This window comes from Heliangelus exortis, chromosome 21 (genome assembly GCF_036169615.1).
Source record: "Heliangelus exortis chromosome 21, bHelExo1.hap1, whole genome shotgun sequence".
Classification (NCBI taxonomy): Eukaryota; Metazoa; Chordata; class Aves; order Apodiformes; family Trochilidae; genus Heliangelus; species Heliangelus exortis.
In genome coordinates this window covers 9,529,640-9,554,836 of record NC_092442.1, presented here as the reverse complement: position 1 = coordinate 9,554,836, position 25,197 = coordinate 9,529,640, and the positions used below count along the sequence as shown (strand labels likewise).

Genomic DNA, 25,197 nt, shown 5'->3' with positions numbered 1-25,197 from the left:
GATGGAGCTGTGCAGGAGGCTTGGAAGCCCAGCAGCAGGAGTCTTATTCTTCCCAGTTTCTCTAAGGAGCTGCTGGGGCTTTGTCTTTGCTGTACCCAGCCTTGTGCACGGTGATGGTTTTTTTCCCCAGGTCAAGGTTTTAGTTGGTCTGTCCTGCCGCTCATCTTCCTCAGAGCAGTTTGGAGTTAGTGAGCTGAGCTCAGGTCAGCACCCAGGAGATTGGGCCCATATCAGCTCCGTTTGCTGCTTGGGGAAGGGCAAGTCCTCTGCCCTTTGCTCTGCCTCAGTTTCCCCACTTGCATTGCTCCCACTCTTCATAAGATCTCACCTGTCCACAGGGCTGTCCTGAGTGGCTTGCTCCATCCTTTGGCATTGAAGTGGTCATGACTTGCTTCAGGGATCTTCTGAGCCTTATCTTATCAAATAAGATATCAAATATGTTTTTTTTTTCCCCAAAGGTGCTTGGGAGGGAAGTTTACACCTCCAACAACCAGCTGGGCGGGATCCAGATCATGCACAACAATGGAGTGACACACAACACCGTGTGTGATGATTTTGAAGGAGTCTACACTGTTCTGCAGTGGCTTTCCTACATGCCAAAGGTAATCCCTGGCCCTGCAGAAGCTCAAGGTTGCCATTACCTGTTTGCCTTGTTCACAGGGTGAGGGACTCTTCATCTGGGGGATTTTTTTCTGTGGTTGTGTGGTGCCAGGCAAAATGGTTTAAGTGATGATCAAGGCTGTTAAGCATTATGGTACTGAAGTACACAAAATAGAGTTTGTCTTAAGTGCAGGAGGAGCTGGGATGTGGGGTGAGCTGGTGCTGTCTCAGGGATATTCACATCTCTCCCTGGCATGGCAGCAGGAGTTTATGTATGTGGTGGGTTGTCTCTTACTGGAAAGACCCTAAAAGTTCCCCTCTGAGGCAGCAATTTGTAGGAACTGCTGTATGTGTGTAAACTGCTCTGCAGCCAGGAAGGCAGCAACAAGAACAGGCAGGTCACCTTCCTTCAGGAGAGTGTGTGGAATGAGTCAGGTGGCCTGGTTACCTTTCAAAAATTAAATTGCAGCCCCTCACTAATGCTGGCTATGCCTGAAGTTCAAGAGCAAATGAAGTACAACGTGTGCCATGCAATGCCATAGGAGGGTCTGAGAAAAAGTGTGTGGAGCACCTTGGGAGTTTCTTCAAGCTCTTGTCAAGTTCTGGGATCCCATCAGATGAGGGGTTGTGTGGTGTGGGGGAAGGAGGACTCCAGCAGGTCCTGCAGAGGGGGTGTTTGATGCAAAGCCACACAGGGCAATTACTGTGTTCAATATTCTTCTTTTTCCCTTAGAGTGTATCCAGCCCTGTTCCTATCCTCAAAGTCAAGGATCCTATAGACAGAACCATAGACTTTGTTCCCACCAAGGCTCCCTATGACCCTCGCTGGATGCTGGCTGGGCGACCAAACCCAAGTAGGTGGCTCTGTGGTGCCAGGAGGGACAATAGTGCACAACAGTGCAACTTCTGTCCAGGCTGTTTGGCAGCAGTTTCTGTCTGCACTCCAGATGTATTTCAGAGTTTATAAAGCAGTTAGTGACAAATAAATTTAATATGATATATTAAAAAAGAGCATGTAAATCCTGGGTGTTTGAGGACACGTAATAGTTATGTTTATAGATTTTCTTTTTTTTTTTTTTTATGCTTCAAGTCCAAGTTCCTGCTGATTTTGTAGAATAATTATAGTGGAAAGGTTGCAAACCACTGAACTCCTGTGCATGCTTTTGGGGTTGAGCAGCTTGTGTACATAGGAGCTGCAGACTGGGTGACCATTCTGCTTGCTGGTATTAATGAGTTTGGGAGGCTAAAATGAGATTTGTGATAAACTAAGTTTTCTGTTTTGGGATAATATTTTTTCATCATCTCTCAAGTAATTCATTCAGCTGTCTGGGTGCAGCTAACGCTGGTTCCAAATCGAGTGACTTCAGATTTTAATTTAGTGGAAGCGTTAAGGAAAGCAGATGATTCCCTGTGATAAGTTAAAGCAGATATCTCCTAGGTGAAAAGTTAAAGCCATTTATTAGCAGAGATATTGCTGTGATATTCTTCAAAGTGACGCCCGACACGAGGCCAGAATCTAAACCATCAGCTTTGGGCTCACGATCAAGAGATAATTTTGAAATGGATGGTCACATTTTACAGTGGGGCCACAGAGGCAGGGAATGTAGAACACAGTAATTACAAGTTTGGTCTTGATAAAACACTCTCCATCCTGTTTAAGTCAGCAGAGGTTAGCTTGCTTAGATCTCCACTTTTAATTGGTTTTGGGCTGGGGTTTGCAGAGGCAGAGGTGCTTGTTCAGATTAAAGTGTTCCTCAGGAGCTCTGTGCCAAGGGGTGAAGCTGGGAGGGCTTGGCTTGGGGAAGTTTTTGCAAGTGAAGCCCCAGTGGAAAGCAGGAACCCCCAGAGAGTTGTGGCTTCTGTAACTGAGTGACTGAGAGGAGCATCCCAATGCCTGATCCTGCATTGGCTTTCTAAAGGGCAAGTAAAACTACTTTCTAGTTATCATGGTCAGGGTAATCCAGCCCTCATACTTCAGGGTAGAAGCTGATTGTCTGCAAGGGTCAGGAGAAAGTTTATTTCTATTAGAACTGTGCAGTCATCTTGGTCAGGTGCTCTTTGGATTTCTCCCAGGCAAGAGGACAGGTCTGAGAGCACATGGTCTGAGCCAGGGCAGCAGCTCTGGGAGTGTTGGTGTAGAGAGGAGTTCATCATCTGGTGTCTTCAGAGAAGCAAGAGGCTTTTGATATCAAAGTACTTCACTTCAGGTTTTCTGAAAGAATATGTGAACATGCTCAGACACCTGGTCTAGCTTTAAAAGACCACAGAAATTTTTGTGTCTAGTTCCTGCGTTTTTTCCCACATTCTTTCTTAGGCAGAATCAAGAGAAAAATGTGAGATAGGGTTTAAAATAGAAATAGGCATTTTGAAAAAGATCTTTAATGACTTTACTGCTTTTTGACAAATGTTTGTAGTGTCTTGAAAAAAAACCCAGTTATTTATTTAAAAGCGTGAGAAGTCCCTCTGGTATCCGAACCCCGTCGTTTAACAATAAATGATGCTTTTGCTGATAAATGACTGTCTTTATGTAGACTTGCAAATGAAATCAGACATGATGGCTGAAGGCAGACAAATGTTCAGCTGTCTAATGTTCCCTTGTATCATATTTGATTTAAAAGGAAATAAATAAAAAGACAGTGCCAAGTTTTCCAGTTGGCATTTTTAAGCCAGTTTCGGTTGCTCCTTTTATATTCTCTCTTCTTTCTTCCCTCCCTCCTCTGATATTTTCATTTTTTCCCCTTCCCTTTAGGTCAAAAAGGACAGTGGCTAAGTGGTTTCTTTGACAATGGCTCATTCCTGGAGATCATGCAGCCCTGGGCACAGACAGTTGTGGTTGGCAGAGCAAGGTAAATTCCAAGAGGCATTTTGGACATTTGTAGAAATCAAGTTTTGGTTATGCTTTGCCTTTTTCTAGGAACTCCTTTGAAAGTTGATGGCTGTAAGTAAAAATACCTTAAACAGGATGCTTCTTTACCACATGACTGAAGCATGATCTGATTGTTTGTCCTGTTTTGCTTGGAGGTGACAGCTTTCACATGCACAAAAGCCAAAAAGAGAGCTGCTATTAAAAATGCTGGCAGTGGGTGTGTGCTTCCCCAGGCACACAGCTGCCTTCTTGCAGCTCTGACTTAGCATGATTCAGTTTGGTGTTTTGCAGTCTGATTTGCTGTTTCTCTAGTTCAGCTAAAACTAGAGCAGACTGCACAAAACTCTGCAGAGAGAGGAGCTTAACACTGAGGTTTGTGTGGGATGACCTGCAGTGTTTTCCAAACCTGATGGGGGTGTTCCTGGTGATGCTGAGATGTGCAGCTCCTCAGACCTGCACCACTCACCTCCTCCCTTCCCCTTACCTTGCTGCCAGAGGGCACCTGGGCAGAAATCCAGAATGTCCCCTGTTGCCTCAAGATTTAGATCCCTGTCTTGGCAATATTTGCAGCCTGGGTTTTTCTTGGTGTTGCAGGTCCCTGAGCTCTGAGCTGGCAGGAGCCTGGAGACAGGATCCTGCATTTTGACAGAATGCAAATCACAGCTGGGCTCAGAACCCCTCAGTCACCTCTTTAGGGTTTTTTTATTTAGTTTTTTGCCCCCTTCCAAATGGCACTGTGTGTGTTGTGAGCTGATTGTCTACTTCCTCTCAGAATAAAGCCATTTGGAAAGAGAACATTCATCTCCCTTGGGTTTCAGCTACAAGTGCTTGAGCTGTCCAAAGGTAGTGATTATCCTTTGTCACTCCTCAGTCCTCAGACTACCACCAGCTCTCCTCTCCAGACAGAGCTGCATCCTCCTGCCTCCAGCAGACTCCCAGCTCATAATTGATGTCAGTGGTTTTGGTTCATTGTCAGCCTTTTTTTTTTTTTTTTTTGCCTTTTTTGTTTTCTTCTAACAAATGAGAGGGCAGAAAAAACCTGAAGTGTCTGAATGGGATCCTGGAGGCTTCAGGTGCTGCAGTGACTGAGATGCAGTTGTGCCTGTGAAGGCAGCTGCTCAGAGTGCCTCAGTTCCAGCAGAAGCCTGCATCAAAGAAAAATATTTTATTTACAGCTCTTCACCTCCCAGACTGCCAGCATCACAGTGCCACCAATCCAGAGCCAAATTAGATCATGCTAAAAGCTTTTGGAAATCCTGTGGCCACCCCTGGGGGCTGACTCCCTCAGCCTCTGGAGGTAGCCCTGGGGATGCTGGCTTGGATTTCCAGGGCATTCAGTGGGAGGCAGGGTGAGATGGCCATCTGGGCTCCCCACCTTGGATCAGTGCTGCTGCTTCTCTTCACGGGGGTGATGGCACTTGTGGATCCAGCAGGTCTGGCACTGGGAGCTCCCATTTCTCTGCTTGACCCCCTAAAGCCCCAGAGTCCTCCTGCTGAGGGGCAGAGGCAGATACAATGGGAAATAGCAGTGCTTCTGGCCTTCACCTGGAGCTCACCTGCAGCCTCTCAGGGCAAGGGTTGTGTCCCTTCTGGAGAGCTCTAGAATAGTTTGGTTGAGCTGAAAATACCTGCTGGCTGACCACATAACCTTGGCATGTCCTGTGACCTTTTGATACCCTTTGGTATTCTCACCTGCCACCCTATAATTATTTAAAGGCTTTTAGGTTAAGCAGTATGTGGGGAAAGGAGGGAAATCAATGATTTGGCAAAGCTAGAAGGTCCCTGCCCAGGCCCAAGCTCTGCTTCACTTGCAGTCCCTTTCTTCTGACAAATTCCAAGTTGCTTTGAACTCTCAGGTGTATATAACACCAATGAAACTGACTTCTTTCAAAAGCAGTGGCATTTTGAAAAAAACAAATCCGAGTGTATTCTTCTGGGATTGTTACTGTAAGTGCTGCCAAAACTCATCTTTTGTATGTATGTTTGGAATATGTGTGCTGTTGGCTGTAAATTGTCTTTTATTATTCTGTGGCAACTTGTCCAGGGACACACTATAAAACAAGATGTAGCATCTTCATGTGCTAGCCTGATAAAATTTATATGAAGTATAATGGAAAACAGAAGTTGTTTTGAGCTGTTTTCAAGTTCAATAAATAACTGTAATACTTGGATAAAGATGTTCTTTATTAGGTCACATGGGCCCTAATACAGAAGTTATAAGTTACCGATTTAAGACGGCTCCTGCAATTACAGCTTTCTGGGCAGCCTCTTCATCACAGCCAGTGGGAATATTCCCAGCCCCCTGGTGCACATGGGCCTTGTCACTTTCCCTGCCTGCAGAGTGTCAGCCAGCTCCAGGTGGTCGAGGAGAGAGCAGAGGCTCTGCTGGGACTCCTGTCCTGGGAGAGGCTGCTGTCAGCCCACACCAGATGCTTTTTGTGTCAAGGGCTGGTTGGATGCTGCCCAGAGCAGAGCTGAGCATCCTCCCTGCTGCCTCTGCTCCCTGCCTCTCCCTCTGCCCTTCCCAGCCTCCCAAGGGAGGAGGGAAACAACCAAACCTAAACCTTGCCCCATCCTTCAGGCTAGGCTCTCAGGAGAGGGAGTTTTTGTAAGCAGTGAGGTGTAGGGGGGCTGAGACATCAGGGCTGCTCAGATGTGCAGCCTGTGGGTGCATTTTATCAGCTAAAAGCCCTTATCAAAACAGGGCATGGGAAGCCTTGGGGCTGCATGTTGGGTTTTTTGTGGTCAGGACCATTGGTATTAAATCTGCGTGGTAACATCTGAAGGGTGGTGGAGATGTAGCTGTATTGTTCAAAAGTTGGGCTTTGTTCTATCCAATTTAACCCAGAGTGAGGTATGAGAGAGTTTTTAGACCAAGATTTTGCTTTGAGAACTGTAAATTCTACTCTGAAACGTAGCCACATCCCTGAACTCTTCAAAAGGGCCAGAATGCTTCTTCCAACGTTTGCTTGCATTATTGGTCTCTCTTGAGTATTTTGATGCAAATTGGAAAAAAAATGTCTATTTGTGTAACAGTAGAAATCAGAATTTTGATTTGTCTCTCAGGCTGGGAGGAATACCTGTAGGAGTCGTTGCCGTAGAAACAAGAACAGTGGAGCTCAGCATCCCTGCTGATCCTGCCAACCTGGACTCAGAGGCCAAGGTAGGCTGAGCACTTGCTTGTCCTCTGGGAGTGGTTCTGTGGAAACAGCACTTGTTTTGATGGGATAGGTTTTTTCCCCCAAATGTGGGACAAAAAGTACAGCTGTTCCTTGGGGTGCTGGGAGGAGGGGATGGACACTTGTGTCCCATCCAGGGGACACATTCCTCTGCAGTCCTGCTTCTCTTGGGACTTGGGTGAGGCACAGGGACTGGGGCCCAGGGAATCTGGCTACTAGAAATAATTTTCCTGCTCTTTGGCACTCACTTTAGTATTCCATATTCTTTCTGCTCTGACATTTTGCTTTTCTCATTGCTGATGTCACAGCTCTGGCCCTACATCATTTCTTCTGGATCTTCTCCTTTGCACATCCTTTTCTCTTTCTCCACCTTCACCTTCTTACAGCATTAATGGTATCAGACTTTCTGTACCATCTCTGTTCCTCTTCTTAACTGAATCAGTGGGAACACTCCTCTTGATGGTGAAAAAAGGATTGTCCTGATTTTTCTATGAACCAAAAGATCCTAAGCATTCCACTGCATTCCACACCTCACCTCTTGTCCCATCCATTGTTATATTTTTATGCTCTACCACTGATGCATTTGAAGCCTTACCAGTCTGTTCTCTTCCCACCAGATAATCCAGCAGGCTGGTCAGGTGTGGTTCCCTGACTCTGCCTTCAAGACTGCTCAGGCTATCAATGACTTCAACAGGGAAGGGCTTCCTCTGATGGTCTTTGCCAACTGGAGAGGCTTCTCTGGTGGAATGAAAGGTAACCACCCGTGTGGGTCCCCTTGTTGTCCCATCCAGCAGCTTCTCTTGTACTGCTCAGGGCTCTTCCCCACCGTGTCACAGCCTGTGCCACCAGCTCCACTGGTTTAACACCCTGCAGTCCCCTCTGGGGACAGGCCAGCAGCTGGCAGCATGTGGTGAGGGACAGAGCAATGCAGTTGGGTTTTTTGATGTGTACTTTCATACATGGTGCTAGGAAGTGGCCAGAGAGGTGCAGTGAGGACAGGCAGGTGGGTGTCAGCAGTGCTCTGGCAGAATTTACAGCTGCCAGCTGGGCTTGGGGGGGTCTCAGGAAACCCCTCCTGCTCAGAAAGCTTTACAGCCTTCTGCCTCACCTCCAGCTGGGGCTGGGGAAGGCAGCATTATTGCAGGCCAGAAGTGTATTGGCATATTCTGTCAAGTGGAAACACTGTGGCATTGATGATTTTCCCCACTGTAATATTTCCCTATCAAGGGCTGTCTCCCAGTTGACTCTTTTGGTGGTAGTGATGTTCCTGTGAAGTGAAGAGTTATAAAATTGCTCAGTTAATATACCAGCAGTTACATTTTTGCACCACATATTGCTACTTTAAATTTTGTCAAGTGCCAAGAATGTGAAATTGATACTATAAAATTTAAATAAGTAAAAGATGATGGCCTCTTACCTGCATGTGACACTTAACAAACACAGAAGAAAAGTTACAGCTGCACTAACACAGGAAGAGTTCCTGCTCTGCTGTCTCATCAGCAGGGCAGAAAGCAATGCCAGTGAGTTTGCAGATGCAAAGACAAAAGAGGGCAAAATTCTGTCTTCTGGACAATGCTGTTGCCTCTCTGGGTGGTTTCTGCTCCGTGTGCTGTTCCTGTGCTCCCTTCATGCCTTCCTTCCCCTGCTGCACCACGGGCAGGGCAGTTGTTGGTGTCACTTTACCAAGTATTTGTTAAATATCATTTTACCTCCCAGTGCTGTGAGGTCTGTTGTGCCCTTTGCTGGGTTCCTCAGAAACTGATTGAGCTCTGGAATTGGGACCAGAAGCCCAGGATGGAGCAGGCCCCCTGAGGATGCTGTGTTTGTGTCACCTGTCCCCAGCTGGTGGCAGGGGGAGGAGGGCAGGGACACCCAGTGCAGTTTGCTCCTTGGTTCCCTGCATTTTCCTGCATCTCGTTTGCTGCTGGGGCCAGCAGAGCCAACGTTGGGCTCTCCTGACACTCTCTGTGTCCCTCGGGGAGTTGTTTGCAGTTTTGGTTTCAGTGCTGGCTGGGGATTATGCAGGGAGGGAAAATAAACAATTATGCCACCCCTCAGTGCACACAAACACACTGCCAGGAGCCGACTGCACTGTGGGTAAAATGACTCCAAAATTGTGTGTAATGAGTAGGAAAAGATTAGAGACAGCTCTTGCTATGCTGAAAATTGACATTAGCAGAGGGGGAAAAAAACAAGAGAGGAAAAAAAAACAAAGCAAACAAACAAAAAAACCCCCAACCCTCTCTTTACCAGTCAGCCTGGGAGGTCTAATTCTAGCTGTAAAATAAATAAATAAGCACCATAAATAAAGGCATCTGACAATGGTGGTGGTGGTTTCCCCAACGAGCTCTCTCTGGCCGGAAGGCTGTTCAGGATAATGTAAAATTAAATTATAAAAACTGGCTTGAATATTTAGATGGAGGAGCCATTTGGAAGTGGTTTATTTAGGCGAACCAGCAGTGACCCACAACGGGGAGACATCAAGCGTGAAATTTACTGGAAATTAGCACCAGGGTCTTGGACATGGCATGAATAGTTTGATAGCATGCAAATCCCTGCCACATTAAACTGCAGCTCCACTCCTGCTACAGGGTCACTCGCAGTTGGGTTTTCATGTTTTACTTCTTCTTTTTTTTCCTGGGACAGGTTATAAATAACAATATAAAAAAAAAACTGCAGCAGAATGAAAAAGGTTGTTTTAAATCTCTGATTACCTGGCTGTGGGATGCTGGTACTGCTTGTCTGTAATGGGTTTATGAGGGACGTGATGTGTCTGCAGCCAATCTCTGCCTGGTGTTTACCTTCAGGTCCTATCTGATAATCCAGCCAAGCTGATGAGATCCCTTCCAGCTTCTGGAGGGTTCAGGGCAGGCTGCCCGACACCATGGAAATGCAGAAAGCTGTCTGCAAGCCTTTCTTGCATGCTTGGTGCAGCTGAGTGCCAATATTTACACATCCAGGGTAATGATAACAGCTTCCAGCAGATTTCATGTCCCTGTGTCATAGATGCTGGTGCAGGCTGCAGCTGAGCAGGCAGGGACTGGGGAGGGTGCTGCCTGCCCCAGGGGTAACCAGGAGCTCTGCTCTGCTGCAGGACTGCTGCAGCATTCCCTGCCTTGCAAGAGGCTTTGTAAATCAATACAGGAATTAAATTTGGCCCGGAAATACAATATTTGGTTTAAATTTATCCAGTATCAACATAAGTGAGGACTTTGCAAGAGCAGTTGTGCAAACAGCCTGCTCTTGAGATGTGCCTGGTGCTCTCTGCTGCAGGGGTGATGATGGAAGGGAGAAGGTTTTGTTTGCAACATGTAAGTGTGGCAGTTACAGTAAAATCTGCAGCCTGCCAAGGCAGGGGCAGCTCCAGCCCAGGGCAGTGGGCACCACAAAGACCTGGCATCCTTTGCCACCTGCAGCTTACATTTTCTGCACTGTTTTCTCTTGTAAGATTGAAGAATACAGGAAAACTGCAGGTAAGAGGCAGCAGGCACAGTATGGCAAATGTTTGGTAGTTTCACACTCAGATACCTACATCAGGGAGGGTGTATGGTCTGAGGATGGGGCATGGGGGCCACAGACAGTGCCTTGGGTTGTCTTGGCAGCACTTTTATGAGCTTCATCACTCCACTTATAATTTACCTGTTAAAAATAGAGATTCTCTAAGAGTCCCTGCTTTGCTGCCATGGTAAGTGTAGGAAGATGGACCAGTGAGGTGGCGGGAGGAAAAAACCCTGCAGGAACCCTCCCATAGCCTGTGGATACTGGGGTTCCCCTTGGCTCCTCTCTGGAGCTCTGACAGTCTGATCCTGGAGGTGTTGGAGGCACAGAAATGCTGCCCTGACCTTGCTGCTGCCCCTGGGAAACCTGGGGAGGTTCAGAGCTGGGTACAGAAAGCACCAAATTTCTCTCAGTTCCTCTGCTCCTCCTCCCTCTGCCTTGTTCAAACAAGTAGTGCTTCTTTTTTCCTACACTTAACCTGAGTAAAATATATACCCTTGGCAGGAGTGAAAAATCTACTGCTAATTACGCAATTATTTTATTATGTAGCACTAGTAAAAAATGTCTAGTAAAGAATTAATTCCCTTAAAATAATTTGAATCAAGCAATTATTTTCTTAACACTAGAATTAGCTGAAAGTACTTCAAGTGGTTTATTACTAGCACTACATAATAAAATAATTGTGTAATTAGTAATAAATTTGTCACCCCTTTTGAGGCCTTTTTCTTTGCTCAGGACAAAGGGGAAGGTTGGAATTTTGTTTGGTTTTCAGTCCCCCCTGTCTGCCAGAATTTATGTTTATTTGCAATCAGAGGAAATAAATCATTCTCTTCATCAGTATTTGACTTTTATTAAATGACATATGTGAAATTCTTTTTCTTGGGTACTTGGACAGTGACCTTGTAGATGAGCTGGAGAGATTGCATTAGTGTATATGGTGCAAATGTATCTATATCTATATATATATAAATGTATATATATCTATATACACACACATTTTATATAGTAGGTTTATATCTGTAAGAGCATTTCCCAAAGAGTAAAGTACTTAACTATGCTCATGGTAATGCTTAACATTAAACTGGGGTTAAATGACAAGGGGACCTGGGCTGGCATCTCTTTCTTCCCCAGAAATGGTGTCTTGCTCAAGTGGTTGTGTAAGGATTTGAGCTGAATTAAAATGTCTCAGGCTTGCAAGCCCCTCACTGCTGTGCTGGGACTCTACATCCCTGCAACCCACTTGGTTTTCCTGCTCTGTTCACTGGGATTTTAATGGCCAGGGAAAATGAGGCAAACTGGGAGGTGCTAAGCAAAGAACAAAGCTGATGAAGAGGCTTGAAAACAGTGTCCTGGGAGACGTGGGAAATGAATACCTGCACTGTGGCAAAGCACCCAACTGCTATTTCTAGTGAGCCTGAAGGACTGGAGAGATTATGTGGGGTGATGCAAGGAGTAGGAATGTGAAATTAATGTGGATGGGGAAGGAGAAGAAGTTTGGCTGAATACTGAGGAAAATTTCACCCATTTGGCTGTGGAAATGTCCCTAAAGCAGTAATAGATTTGTTGTTTGTTTTTTCTAAATGAAAGCTTTAGAAAGCTGTGACTTCAAGCATTGTGTCCTCTTCCTGCAGACATGTATGACCAAGTGCTCAAGTTTGGTGCCTACATTGTGGATGGCCTGAGAGAATACCATCAACCTGTGCTGATTTACATCCCCCCCCAGGCAGAGCTGAGGGGGGGGTCCTGGGTTGTGGTTGACCCCACCATTAACCCTCGTCACATGGAGATGTACGCTGACCGGGAGAGCAGGTATGGCAGCTCCTCCTTCCCCATGAGCTACCAGTGCCTGCCTGAGTGAGAACCCTCACTTCAGGGGGTGGCAGTGGTTACTGAAGGGGCTGGACACCTTCCCAGGTGACCATCTTCCACCACTCCCAGGTAGACTGAAGTGATTTGATTCACCAAGCCCAATTTCAGTTCCCGTGTTCCTCTGCCTTTGGCAGTGGTTGGTTATGTGGTTGGTTTCATAAAGCTTGCCTGCCTTTGGCAAGACCTTTCAGGTCACAGCTTAAGGGGAGGAGCATTGCTGTGCCAGGCTGGGCTCTCTGCTGCTGGATAGCTGTGTTTCTGGGAAGCTTGCTGTGCATCTCTGGTGTTGGATAATAAAAGCTAAGGTTCTTTCTTGTTCTCTCTTTTCATTTTGTCTCCCTCCCCCACTTCTCTTCTTCTTTAACATACTTTCTAGACAACACTGAACCATTCCATTTTGTGTTTCCCCATGTCTGATGACCTCAAAGTGCCTTTCTTTTCTCTTTTCCCATCCCCCATCAGAGGAGGAGTCCTGGAGCCAGAGGGGACAGTGGAGATCAAGTTCCGCAGGAAGGATCTGGTGAAGACGATGCGGCGCGTGGACCCCGTCTACATCCGCCTGGCTGAGAGGCTGGGTAGGTCTGGGGGCTGAGGGGAGAGGGGTTCACAGGCCTTACAAAGGGCTCTGAGGCTTTTTATCAAATTACTGATAATTGTTATTTACTGTCATCTAACCTGGGGGGACAGCCAGCTGGGACGAGTGGCGTGTAGGTAGGTGTGAGCGAGGCGATGCTGATGGGCGCGTACTGTACCGAGGGGGGGGGACACAGAAAGCATCTTTTTGAAATTATTTCTTTTAGGTTTTTTGGGTTTTTTTTTATTGAGTGGTTCTCAAAATGGCCTAGTTTCTAGCTCAGCAATTTCTCTGCTCACTAAAGGCTTGTGGGCCAAACCCTGAGCTGGTGTCATGTGGCATAACCAAGGAATTTGGTCAAAGACTTTTTGGGCTGCAGGGCTCTCACTGTATGAAGTAGTTCTAAGTAATGATAACTGTCTGTGCTTTGGATCCAAGGAAAAAAAACACATAATTCTTCACCTTTTCAGTAAAATAGGGGGTGATATGCAGTGTTCAGTGGCTGGGACATCACTGCCTCTGTTGTGTTATTACTGTGCCTTGCACTCCAAATGATCCCTGTGCCTGGTCAACACCCAACAACCCAAAATACAGAATGTGCAGCAAAATGCACTTAATAGCAGATATGTGCTCTCTCAGGGGAAAAGGCTCTTTAAATAGTTCTTTACTAGCTCTTACTATAAGAGTATAATCTTACAGAGCCTCTTTTTTACCTCCAAAATTGACTACATTTCAGTAGTGGAAGAAGCACACTACGTGGGGATGGTTTGAATTTATAAAGCCTTTTGGGATCCTTCAGGAGGAAAGTGTTCTGCAAACGACTGATAAATCGTGGCTATTGCTGCCATTACAGTTTATTATTTGGCTTTTTTTTTAATTTATGACAGTGCAACAATTTATATACAAAACAACCCTTCTGATAGGCCTTGGGAAGAGAATAACCATTGTAAGGCGTATGGGGGAGTGCTGAGAATCAGACTGCTAGGTTCTTACTGATGTCTCTGATAGCATCAAAGACATTGCCTCTCTTTTTAATGATAGCATTTTGACACTCTCTTTGTTTTCTCTCACTGTGCTCATTGCTTTCTGGGCAAGAAGCAGGTTAGCAGGGGGTTGAGTTTTGCAGCCTGGCACAAGGCAGCAGTTTAGTCTGAATTCAGCTCCTGTAGGTGTCCATGATGGTGAGAGAGCAGGCAGGGACACCCTGCCTGTGGATGGAGGGATGTGGTTCCCTCTGCCTGGGTCTGGTGGAATTACAAACCAGCTCCAACGTTTGTAGTTGCAGCAAGGAGAAAAACCTCCCTTTGGACTTGACAGTGTCCCCTAGGGAGCAGAGGGGACATCACTACACCAAATCCTGGGGACCCAGCAAACAGCCCCCCCCAAATGTCACCTTTCATGGTCTGGAGGCTGTAGTTGAGTTCCTCACACAACCACACTCCTGAGGGGTGCTTCCACCTCCTCCTGGGACACAGGAGAGCTGCCCACCAGCTCAGGGAGAAGGAGAAATGAGATGTGTGGTTAGAGGAGGCAAAATGCTGAGCAGTCAGCTCTGCTCCCTGCAGATAAATGGCACTACAGCTGGAGCACCCTTCCTGAGAGTATTTACCTTCACCCTGCTGTAAAAAGCACTGGCTCTGCTGGTGAGCAAGCCAGCCTGCTGCCTCTGCAAAGACACGGGGTCTTCTGGCTGAGTCCTTGCCCAGGAGCAGTCCCTGGCTACAGACAGGGGGCTGCTGGAGCCCTCAAGCTGTGGAGGATGGAGGTGAGCAGAGCAAAATGAGAAGCATCACCTTTGGGTGGCCCCTCTCGAGGGTCCATCACCCTGCCTGGGTGCAGGACACCTGCAGAACACCCTTGTACCACACCAGTGGGACCTGCACCAGCATCCCTGGAAAAAAAACCAAAAAGGAGGGGATACAGACAGTCAGAACAAGAACAACCCTGCCAACAATCAGAACCCCAGTGCTGCTGTGTGAGGAGGCAGGAGCCTGTTCAGGTTGTTGGGTTTTTTTTCCTCCCCTCTTCCTCTACAGGGTAATTACTCCTAGCAAACTCCATACACTTTAATTAAAATTACTGCAACACAAGAGCAAGTCACTTACAACTGTACATACAGAGAGCTCTAAAAGCTTCAGTCACTGATAAGCATCTCACTTAGATGGTTCGTAATTGCTCCCAACACCACCCGATCATTGCTGTTGTTTTGCCACTAATTCTGTACCAGGGAGCAGGAAAGCCAAGATTGCAGGACACACTGAGTTGCATAATTTTTTTTCTCTTTTTTTTTTTTTTTTTTTTTTTTTTTTTTTTGCTGGTTTTCTTTCTGGCCAATTTAAAATTTGTCAAAGTCGGTCTTCTTCTGGATCACTGCCCTTTGATATTTCGCGCACTCCATTTGCCACAAACAAGCCGCAGGGCCGCAGTTCATGCTGACTCCAGCAGAAGCAGAGAAAGCTCCATTTATCTTACACTGCCTGCTGAATTCTTACTCATTAGCTGGGGGTTCACTGCCTCTCTTTAACCCCTGAATGGCTGTCATCCCTCCCCGGAGCTGCCGAGGAGCAGGGAGATGCTCTCCCTGGTGCCTGTTGCGGAGGGGTGGGGAGAGAGGGCGACCGCCTTCTCCTTCCAGGCATCTGGAGATATTGGGGTTGGACTTGGAGTTGGGGAGTGTGAGAGCAGAGGAGGCTGGCAGCTATTGAATAATTTGACATAAATCTGTTCATTATCAATTCTCTAGCCCTATTGCTGAAATGTTTATTAGCCCCGGGTTTTATTAAAACGTCACTCAAGAGTTGTGCTGCTGCAGAGCAGCAAAGGGAGAGGAGCAGAGGGCAGGGGAGGGAGGGATGGTCCTGCTCCAGCCCTGGAGCACATCTCCACACAGAGAGGGTGTGCAAGGAGAGCCTAGGGATGGTTCAGACTGCAAGGCTCAGGCTGTAGCCACCAATACAGATTCGGTTTTATTTTATTTATTTATTACAATTAGAGTACAAGAGGCAGGAGTGGAATAAAAATCAGCTTTGTCGTGCAGGTTCTGGGGATGTGTCAGGTGCACAGGGCAATGTATGGAAGAATTTGGTGGAATCTGCCTGAAAGGAATGGCAAAATGGCTCCAGGTAGAGCAAGATGGGATGTTACATTTTCACATCAGGTATTTAGCATGTGGTAAAAGGGAGCAGCATTTGAATGTCACCTGATACACATTGTAAGAGTGGGAATATCCTCTGCAGCTGCTCCTATGAAACAATTGCTCATCTGCTGGCCTGCATCTTGGGTTTTATTTGGAATTACATGCTGTACATCTACCTGTATGCACCTGCAAGGTGCTGGCAGGGGACTGTGCAGCACTTTGGGAAGGGGAAGAGGTGAGGACTTCACTGGTGACCTGGGGACAGCCCTGTGGTCTGTCTGGTTCCAAGCTTGGGAAGTTAGATTGCAGCTCTGAAGTCCAGTACTTCTTTTCTGGGGGGAGTTGTTAGTTCTGTGTTGTAATTAATCAACTCCTGGTTGTTTTCCTGAGCAACAATGTATGAAAAATGCTGCTGTTGTGATTCCACCTCTCCTGAAGTCTTGGACAAATGCAGGCAGTGTGGTTGGAACTTTGTCTCTTCAGGAGCTGTTGCTGTCTCTTCAGGTTTCCAGTTGCTCCTGTCTGCAAATGCTGCTGCATGTAAATTGTTGTTAGCTCACAATCATGAGTCTAGAAGAGCAAGGACTGCTTTCTGTCAGCTCCACCAGGATGAGAGGGTTCCCTCAAAAGAGGAATGTTTGGAATTAGGTACCCACGACACTCTGCCCATTCTTTCTGCTGCCAACCTGAGGCTTTGGGAGCCCAGAGCTGGAAAGGAGCAGGGTGGAGCAGTGCCCAGCACAGCTGCACGAGGAGATTTCAAGCCCGTGTCAGGAGCATGTGTGACCTTCACTGCTGCTTCATGCTGCACCTTTGTAACATAAATCCTACTGAATATTTAGTGAAGCAATTACAGGCAGTCTCATTTAAAGAAACAAGCGACAGTCAAAAAATGCCTCTGTCCCCAGGGACGTGAGTGGCTCTCAGTGACCTTCCCTCTGCCCTCTGGAGCAGCTCCCTGCAGCTGGGCTGGGAGCTGGGATGCCTGAGCAGCCCCAGCCATTGGCATTCTTGCTGCATTTGCTGAACTTCTGCCTGTTAAAGGCAGGGGAAGGAAAGGTGAGATTCGGGTGGGAGGATTGGTGTTGCAGGTGTGGAAATTAGGTGAGCCAGTCATGACCAGGGTTAAAATGGACATTTAATTGTCACTGGGTGCAGAGCAACTGATGTGCATCTCCAGAGTTCATCCCTAAGGACCCTCCCAGCACGTGCTGCCATGGGATTCAGGCACTTCACTGAAGAGTGGCCACAGGCAAATGATGAGATAAATTTAATTTAATGTGGAAGGTTTTTTGGGGGAAAAAAAAAAAAAAAAAGGTCCCCAAATTTGCCACCAGTAATTCAGTAATAATTGTAACAGAAAATCATTATTAATGCCCCTTTGCAGTCTCCTTGAAGGCTCCACAAACCCGTAGGGTCAGCAGCCTTGGTGCAGGGCTTTACCCAGCTCTGTGAGTGGATGTTTGAGGAAGAGGTAAGAAAATGAACAAGTAGATGGTTGGTCCTGTGGAGTCTGTGTGCTGAGGGTGAGGGAAAAAATCCCACATTTTAACAGCTTAGGAACCATAAACCATCAAATTGATTCAGCAGCTGCCCGGCTTTCCGCAATCAGAGGCAACCTACAATAACATTTCTTGAAGTCATTTTGTCTAACCTGTTAAACTGCTCATATTTAAAAAAAAGCACTTTGCTACTAAATGTTATGGGAAGCTGTGATTCATGGTCCTGCTGAGCCATTCCCACCTGGCAGGAACTTTATTAAAGGCCCAATCACCCCCTCCCTGCAGGACAGGGCTGGGGCGGTGCTGGGGACCCTGCCCAGGAGGTTTTGTCTTTAATGGGGCACAAGTCAGAATAGTTTGGGTGTTGCTTTCCCTTAACTTTTGGAGAGGAGTACAAATGGAGATCCAGTACCAGAGGAGAGGTCTCACCCTGGATTTATTGCAGCAGCTTCCTCGTGTGTCTGGGGGCTGCTCTTCATGCAGAACATCTTTTGTAGGGCAGGACCCTGGCCACAACTCTTTTGACCTCAGGTGTGTTTGGTGCCCCAGAGTTACCACGTCCCCACATCCCCAGGGTGCTTTTTTCAACTTGTTAAATGTGGTTTTGCTGTTGATTAAAAAAAAAAGAGTAGACACCCTAGAAGGCAGAGGTCTGGGGCTGTAAAGGTGTGGAGAGGGGGATCAAGATGTCCACCTGGGCTCTCCCCATCCTGCCAGCAGCTGTCCCCGTGCCAGCACTAAATATAAACCCAGGCTGCAGGGAGGCTGCAGAGCAAGCTGCAATCCAAGATGAATGTGACATTTTATGGTGCTCAGAGCTCTGCCTTAGAAAGTGTCCTGCACTGCCTGCCAAGGGAGCAAGGTCACACGTGTGCTTTCTGCCTTTAAATTGTCCTCTCCTCTTACCTGCCCCGTGCCAAACCCCCTGGGCTTTGTGTCTGGGGCTGCTTCCCAGTGCTGCTGCTTTTGTTTCTCTATCGATTAGCAGCCAATCCATACCTCGAGGTCTATAATGTTCCTATGATTTAAACTTGAACAGTTTCATTAACTGTCAAGTACCTTTAGAGCAGAGGAATCCCATATTTTAACTCCCCTCTCCTCGCCAGGGTAAGATTTGTGGAAGGCGACTTCTTTTTTTCTTCATGAGAAATAAATAAATAAAGCCCCAGCTCTCTGAAAACCCCCCCAGGCCTCGAGATCTGCCTAGGAAAGAAAGAAAACCATTCCAAGATATTTAATTGTACAGGGGGCTTACAGGATTGATCGAGAGCTTAGCTTTTTACAATAGTCCAGTGAATAAGAAATGCTCCTGACAAACGATCGATGATGGGATAATCACTCTTTATCCCCCCTCCTCATTGTTACCTTCTTTCTTCCAGGAGAACAGGGTTCAGAAGTCAAAAATCTTTATAGACGCTGCTTTTAAATTAAGCAGAAAATAGACATTGACATATTTGTTAATCTCACCTAAATCATTACTGGGCCTGGCTGGTTTGACTGTACATGGTGAGGGTGGCAGGGAGGCCAGGATACACCAGCAGCCCTGGCTTCAGTGCACACATGGACATTTAAAATGGGGAGCTGGAGGAGCCTGGGAGTTTAACGTGGAGAAATATAGATAATTTTTTAATTTGAAGGTTCTACGAGTAGATTCTCTTAATTAAAACCTTCTTACTAGCACAGGAAAGGGTAGGTAACATTTATATTGGGAGGCACAGAAAAACATGCCTGCCCTGGGAGGAAGAGGGGTTTTCCCTTTGGGCAGGGGCAGGAGGTGGGACTTGGCCCCACAGCACCAATTTCCCCTTGGTCTGGGTCAGGCAATTCCAAAATTAATCGGGAATGGTTTCATGCATGGTTTTAATTGAAGTTAATTTTATCTGAGCTGAATGCTTTGAAATAAACGAGAAATTCTGACCTCCCCAGGACACTGCCTTTTTGACAGGGTTTTATTCCTGTCCATGGTGGGAGTCCATGATGGATTCTGGTGTGTGCTGAGCACTGGTGAACTGACCATGACTGGTTTTGGCATCTCCAGCATAACTTTGTGTCTTCCTTACCAAGGCAGGGGCTCTGACAGCTTCTGCCAGGAGCCACCCTGCAGGAGAACCCAAAATTGTGTAGGTGGTTTCACATGGCTGAATGAACTGTGTGTTGGGACATTATTCTTTTTTAGGAGTAAGTCCAGTAAATGTCACTTAATTGATGGCTCAGCTCATTGGCATTTAAATGGAATGGAGTTTCCATGGTGAAAACTCCTTTTGAAGCTCTCTCCTGAATATCAGTAGCAGGAAATCAGGGCTGGGACACCTGGGTTTGACTCGAGGCTCTGCTTGGTGTGTCCTGGCCAGAGCCAAGCTGGGTTCCACCTCTATTCAGGGACAGAAGAAACTCCCCCTGCTCCCTCTGGTTACCCTGGAGCTGCTGGCTGTCCCTCCCTGCCCCAGGAGGGGCTCTGAGCTGTGGCTGTGCCCTCCTGCAGGTACCCCCGAGCTGAGCCCCGCGGAGCGGAAGGAGCTGGAGACCAAGCTGAGGGAGAGGGAGGAATTCCTGATCCCCATGTACCAGCAGGTGGCTGTGCAGTTTGCTGACCTGCACGACACACCAGGACGGATGCAGGAGAAGGGAGCCATCACTGTGAGTGTCAGGGGAGGGCTGGGAAATGGCCTCCAGGGGGACAAGCTGTGTTCTTCCTTGTAAACGTTGTCCCTCGCTCATTTCTCCTTCTCCACATGTCTTGGGCAGGACGTTCTAGACTGGAAAACCTCCCGTACCTTCTTCTACTGGAGATTGAGACGTCTGCTGCTGGAAGAGATGGTGAAAAAGAAAATCCATGATGCCAACCCTGAGCTGACCGATGGGCAGATCCAGGCCATGCTGCGCCGCTGGTTCGTGGAGGCCGAGGGGACCGTGAAGGTAATGACACAGCAGCTGCACCATAGGCTGAAAGTTCAGTGCTTTGAGCTCTGATGTTTGGTTGCCATGTACAAAGACATTTTAGGTGATGAAATTGAATTCTGGGGGGGGAATGGCCTTGGGGTCGGGGTGGCCTTGGTGCTGGCCACAGCCCCCATCTGACGTTGAGGCTTTCTGGTTTAATTGCGTGCCAGCTCTGAAGCTGGAAGCTCTGCAGAGCAATCTCTGGAGCTGCTCGTAGGTTGTTTTTGTCACAGTCCTCCAATCTGAGTTCTTTTATTTTTATTTTATTCTATTCTATTTTTGAAGTCACAAACACTCAGGGGTTCCAGAAAAGGGGGGGAGCATTCTCTGGAGGGCAGCAGGCTTTCCAAGGTAGTGTCTGAGCGTCTTTAAAAGCGGGCATCTCGTTAGCTAATACATTACACCAATCAAGGAGAGTTATCTTAAGCCACAATTAATCTGCTCCCTGGCATATGTTGATAGGAAAGCATCATGCTGTTTCTTAATTAAAAGCAAACGGATTAAAAATGATTAATAAGAGTATTAAATATTCTCCTAAACTAAAAGCTTTGGGATTCTTGGGTATATCTAGCTTTACGCAGGTCTGCAACCGTAAGGCAGCTTCTCGGGCTTGGGGTTTTTTTTTTTTTCCCTGAAATCTTCCTAAATGCCCTACTTGGTATGCAGGGAGCGTGGCTGGGGGCAGAAGCAAGGAGCAAAACCCATCGAGTTTAAAATCATAAGGAAAAAAAAAATGAAATAAGCAAAATCTGGAGGTTGCAATGACATCACTGATGTCAGAAGAGCAGATGTGGAATGGTAAAGAAAAAAAAAAATTTTAAAAAATCCCAGTTTAGTCTGAAAGTATCAGGCAGGGCTGATGGTGGGGCTGGAGCAGGGTCTGCACATCAGGTGGGGAAAAAAACGTTGCTTGGGAGAGTCCCTGGGAGGAGGGAAATGGTTTCTTGGACTTGAGAAACCTGTAATTAAAGAGCCAAACGCAGGGAGGAAGCTGCTGGGGGTGAGCGCTGCCCTGGTGCTCCTCACTGAAGCAGGGACAGGGGAGAAGGAGCTTTGGGAAGGCTTGGAGAGGGCTGGGAGGGAGGGGAGGAGGAGGAGGAGGAACTGTGTAAGGCAAAGCAGTCACTGGTTTCACTGCTGCTGCTCCAAGCACCTCTGCACCCCCTGCTCCCTGCCAGGGACAGCTCCCCAGATCATCCCTGGTGGGGAAGGGGCTGAGGGGGCCCCATGGCTGCACCCAGCTCATTGTCATTCTGACTTTGACTGGGTTAGTGATAACAGAGAAAGATAGTGCACCTTTAAATGAGGAGCTTTGTGTTTAATTACCCAAATAAAATGACATAAATATGAATGAGTGCTAATGGCAGCACTTGCTTTTCCGGAAACCATTAACAAAACGATTCTTAAATGATTTGTAAAGAAAATGAGAGAAGAGAGGAGCGAGAAGGCTATTAGGCATCTAACACACTCCTGAATTATTATGTAGTCAACTACCTAGCAAATACCAGGTGAAATGATCTTGGGGAAGAAAAAAAGGGTTTGTTGCCAAGGCCCTGATCTCAGCTGTGTGCAGAGCTGCTGGAGGGGCTGGATCAGGGGTCCTGTGAGTGGCACAGGACATGAACAAGGGAGTCTTGAGGTGACAGGGACTTGTGGGCCCCATGACAGCTTATCACTGGGAGAAATCCAAGCTCAGCTGCATCTCTGACCACCCTCACCTCAGAGGCAGGCAGAGCCCAGCACAAGTTGGGCATCTGAGCACAGCAGGAGGCTTCCTGCTTCACTGTGGGCTTCACTGGGACAGCTCCCGCCTTTCTGGTTCCCCTTTAGTCACCTTTAGGGAGGGGGATGCAAAAGGATTGTCTCATCTTTTGGCTGGGCTAATTGTCAGCTGTGGGGACTTGCCAGGTGACACTTGTGGTTTGTTGGCAGGCCTATGTGTGGGACAGCAACAAGGACGTGGTGGAGTGGCTGGAGAAGCAGCTGACAGAAGAAGAAGGCGTCCGCTCCGTCGTGGATGAAAACATCAAATACATCTCCAGGGACTACATCCTGAAACAGATCCGGAGGTGAGTCCTGCCCAGAGCACAGGGGCACAGAATTCAGGCCCTGTGCACTCTCCCAGCTGAGGGGTCACAGTTCCACACCTCTCATGTGAAATGCAGAGCTACTGGGACTCAGTCCCAGCCCCAGTCCCTGCAGAGGCTGTGGTGCTGCTGCACCTGCAGGTGTCACGAGCAAAGCCACAACTGGGAGGTCCTTTTGGCTTCTTTCCCTTTGCTTTTCCCAGCCCCAGTCATCCCAGACAAGATATCTGGGGTGTTTCATGCTCAGTGTCTTAAACTGCCCAGTTCCTTTTCATTGCAGTTTAGAACTGCACCAAATAACCCCTGAAACACTAAAACTTTGGTAGTTTCCTCCTGTGCGAGTTGCCTCATGAGCCAAACGCTGCGCTGGACTTGAACAGATCTGATTTTGATGGGTTTTGTGTAAGACTGGAGGTTTCTTACAGCAGCTTTGCCTCTCAGAGAGCTGGGGAGGGCACTGAATGGCAGTGAAGCTTCTCTGGCTCCCGTATCCCAGCTCTGACTCCCCAGGGGCTCTCCCATCATCCCCACCAGCTCCTCCACCCGTGCTGTGGCTGCTGAGGCTCTGGGGGTGATCTGGGAGGGGGAGATGGAGGTGCTGGTGGGATCAGGGCACACGCCAGAGCTCTTGGCCTCCTCGTGTCAGCCCGGGGTCCAAGTGCTGGAGCTGCTGTCACTTACATCTCTCCTCTTTCCAGCCTGGTCCAGGCCAATCCAGAGGTTGCCATGGATTCGATCGTGCACATGACCCAGCATATATCACCCACCCAGCGAGCAGAGATTGTGCGGATCCTCTCCACAATGGATTCACCTTCTTCAACGTAAGAGCATCGATTTCCCACACTCCCCCTGCCTGGTACAGTGGAGGAAAAAAAAAAAAAAAAAAAAAAAAAGAAAAAAAAGAAAAAGAAAAAAAAAAAAAAAAGAAGCTGCTCAGAATTGCCCTTTGTCTGCTTGACTGCGACCACTGTACCGAGACGGGGAGGCTCAGGGAAAGGCTGGAAGAGTGACATTTTTATTTTCTCAAATCAGACTGACCAGAGGAAGTGTGTTCTTTGGCCAGAGACACGAGGGAAATGTACAAACACAAGCGCCTGCAGAACTGAGTTACAGCTGTCCAACTGGACCTTATTTATTTAACAAAGCGTGACTGGACCAACCTCGGGCTGCCACCCCAGCTGCGCCAGGCCATGAAGGGTGCTCCAGCACCCTGAGCCCTGGCAACAGCACAGCAGGGGCTCCTCTAAGTGACCCCCCCTCCCCTGCCCCTGCTGACTTCTCTGCTCACCCCCCTGACAAGTGCCAACGTTTCCCTGGGGCAGCAGCCAAGGATGGGCTCTGCCTCCCGGGAGCTCCTCCCGCCTGGAGCCCCCCAGGAGTTGTCCCTCCTGTCCCTGTGTTCCCAGTGTCTCTTGTTACTGAGGAGTGGAGGTAAAACTGTGGTGAGGGTGGTGTGGCCAGAGTCATTTCTGTGCCCTGGGCAGATTGTGGGGAAGGCTCTGGAGCTTCCCAGGACTGTGAAGGTGGTGGGGCAGGATTTTGGAAGCTAAATCCCTGCTCGCTTTGTGCCCAGTTGCTTGAGAAGAGGTCAGTAACCTGTGTGAGAGGCCCTGCTGGGAGGAGGTAAAAGAGGAGACCAAAACCCAGCTGCTCAGCCATGGCTGCTCTTCCTTCCCTATTATTTTGTGGGATAAGAGACATGGAACAGCCCCACTGCTGTGCTTCTCCTTTTGCAGGAGCAGGTAACAGGAAGTGCCAGGGGAAGGGAGGGGGAAGGACAGAGTCACCCACACCAGTGGGGCTTCAAGCTGCCAAAAAGCTGAGCAGAGCTTTCCTCCACCTCTGCCCTGGCTGGGAAGGGGAGCACCAGAGGCAGGAGAGAAGATGGAAATATAAAAGACAAGGTAATTGTGGGAATCCCTGCCTTAGCACCAGCTGATTTTTTTACCCATCTCCTTGTCTCCTTTTTTCCTGAGCCAGGCTGCCCAGGGCACAGGGGTGGCAGCAGAGTTGCCCAGTCCCTGGGTTGTTGCTACACTTTTGTATTTTCCTGGGCCTTCTGACCACAATAAGAGATCAGAGAAGCTGGAATGCTGGAGGGAAGCACAGTCCCCCCCTAACGCACAGATCCTGGTATGGAACTTGGTCTGAACAGTACCAGAGAGCTTACACCAATGATTGTCTTAAAAGTATTTCCGATTTTACAATTCCTTTTTTTAGTATAGTATGTATCAGAATGGATGTTTTTATGAGTGAATTAATTAATGATGATGCCAGTGCCTCACACCTGTACTGTTTCCTTCTGCACTGTAACACAGCCCCTGGTGTGGTGCCAGAGCTCCTGAGATGCTGGTGTAACACGGGGGTCCCTGGGGACGAGCAGCAGCAGCACAACCCTGCCCGTGGCCAGCAGCACAGTGTCACCCCAAGGATGAGCTATTTCTTAATAGTTAAGAACCTGATTTGATTTAATAATTTTTTTTTCCACTAGAGCCCCCTGAACAACCCCCAAAGATGCTTTTACTTATGCCAGTGAGGGCTGCAGCAAGACAGACAGAGAATGTCTCAGCCAGGCAGGACCATTCCGGGGCATCGTGGGCAACTCAGGCTTCTCCTCCACTGTCACCAGGATTTCCTCTGTGTGGTGGTGACACGGAGTTGTCCCTTACCATGGGTGGCTGCAGGTGTTACAGGGAATGTCCCGGTGCCCACTGCTCCATTCCCTGGGGGTGGGAGCTCTTGCTGCCAAAGTCTCTTCCCTGCTGGGCAGGAGCAGCCCCCGTCTCACTGTTACAGGTGCTGGGGTGGGCACCACTTCACTTGGGGGTAAAATAGCTCTAAAAAAAGCCCAGCTGTTGGGTGACATCAGAGCTGCTCTGAAGTCAGAGGCCAGCCCTGGGAGGAGCCCTGGGGGGTCCACGCTGGCAGAAGCCACTGTGGCAGTGT

General features: G+C 47.9%; 1 protein-coding gene across 18 annotated transcripts in view; it reads left to right on the top strand.

Moving 5' to 3' along the window:
• Positions 1-23,273, top strand: part of ACACA (acetyl-CoA carboxylase alpha) — a 114,609-nt gene extending 91,336 nt beyond the window's left edge. For all 18 annotated transcript variants that reach the window (XM_071765117.1, XM_071765107.1, XM_071765103.1 and 15 more), the window contains 11 exons: positions 459-602; positions 1,334-1,454; positions 3,350-3,446; positions 6,533-6,629; positions 7,263-7,398; positions 11,775-11,952; positions 12,475-12,587; positions 19,707-19,861; positions 19,970-20,140; positions 22,097-22,233; positions 22,950-23,273. In XM_071765117.1, the coding sequence (XP_071621218.1) occupies positions 459-602; positions 1,334-1,454; positions 3,350-3,446; positions 6,533-6,629; positions 7,263-7,398; positions 11,775-11,952; positions 12,475-12,587; positions 19,707-19,861; positions 19,970-20,140; positions 22,097-22,233; positions 22,950-23,076 (1,476 nt within the window). In that variant the 3' untranslated portion in view covers positions 23,077-23,273. The remainder of the gene's footprint in view (positions 1-458; positions 603-1,333; positions 1,455-3,349; positions 3,447-6,532; positions 6,630-7,262; positions 7,399-11,774; positions 11,953-12,474; positions 12,588-19,706; positions 19,862-19,969; positions 20,141-22,096; positions 22,234-22,949) is intronic.
• The last annotated feature ends 1,924 nt before the right edge of the window (positions 23,274-25,197 follow it).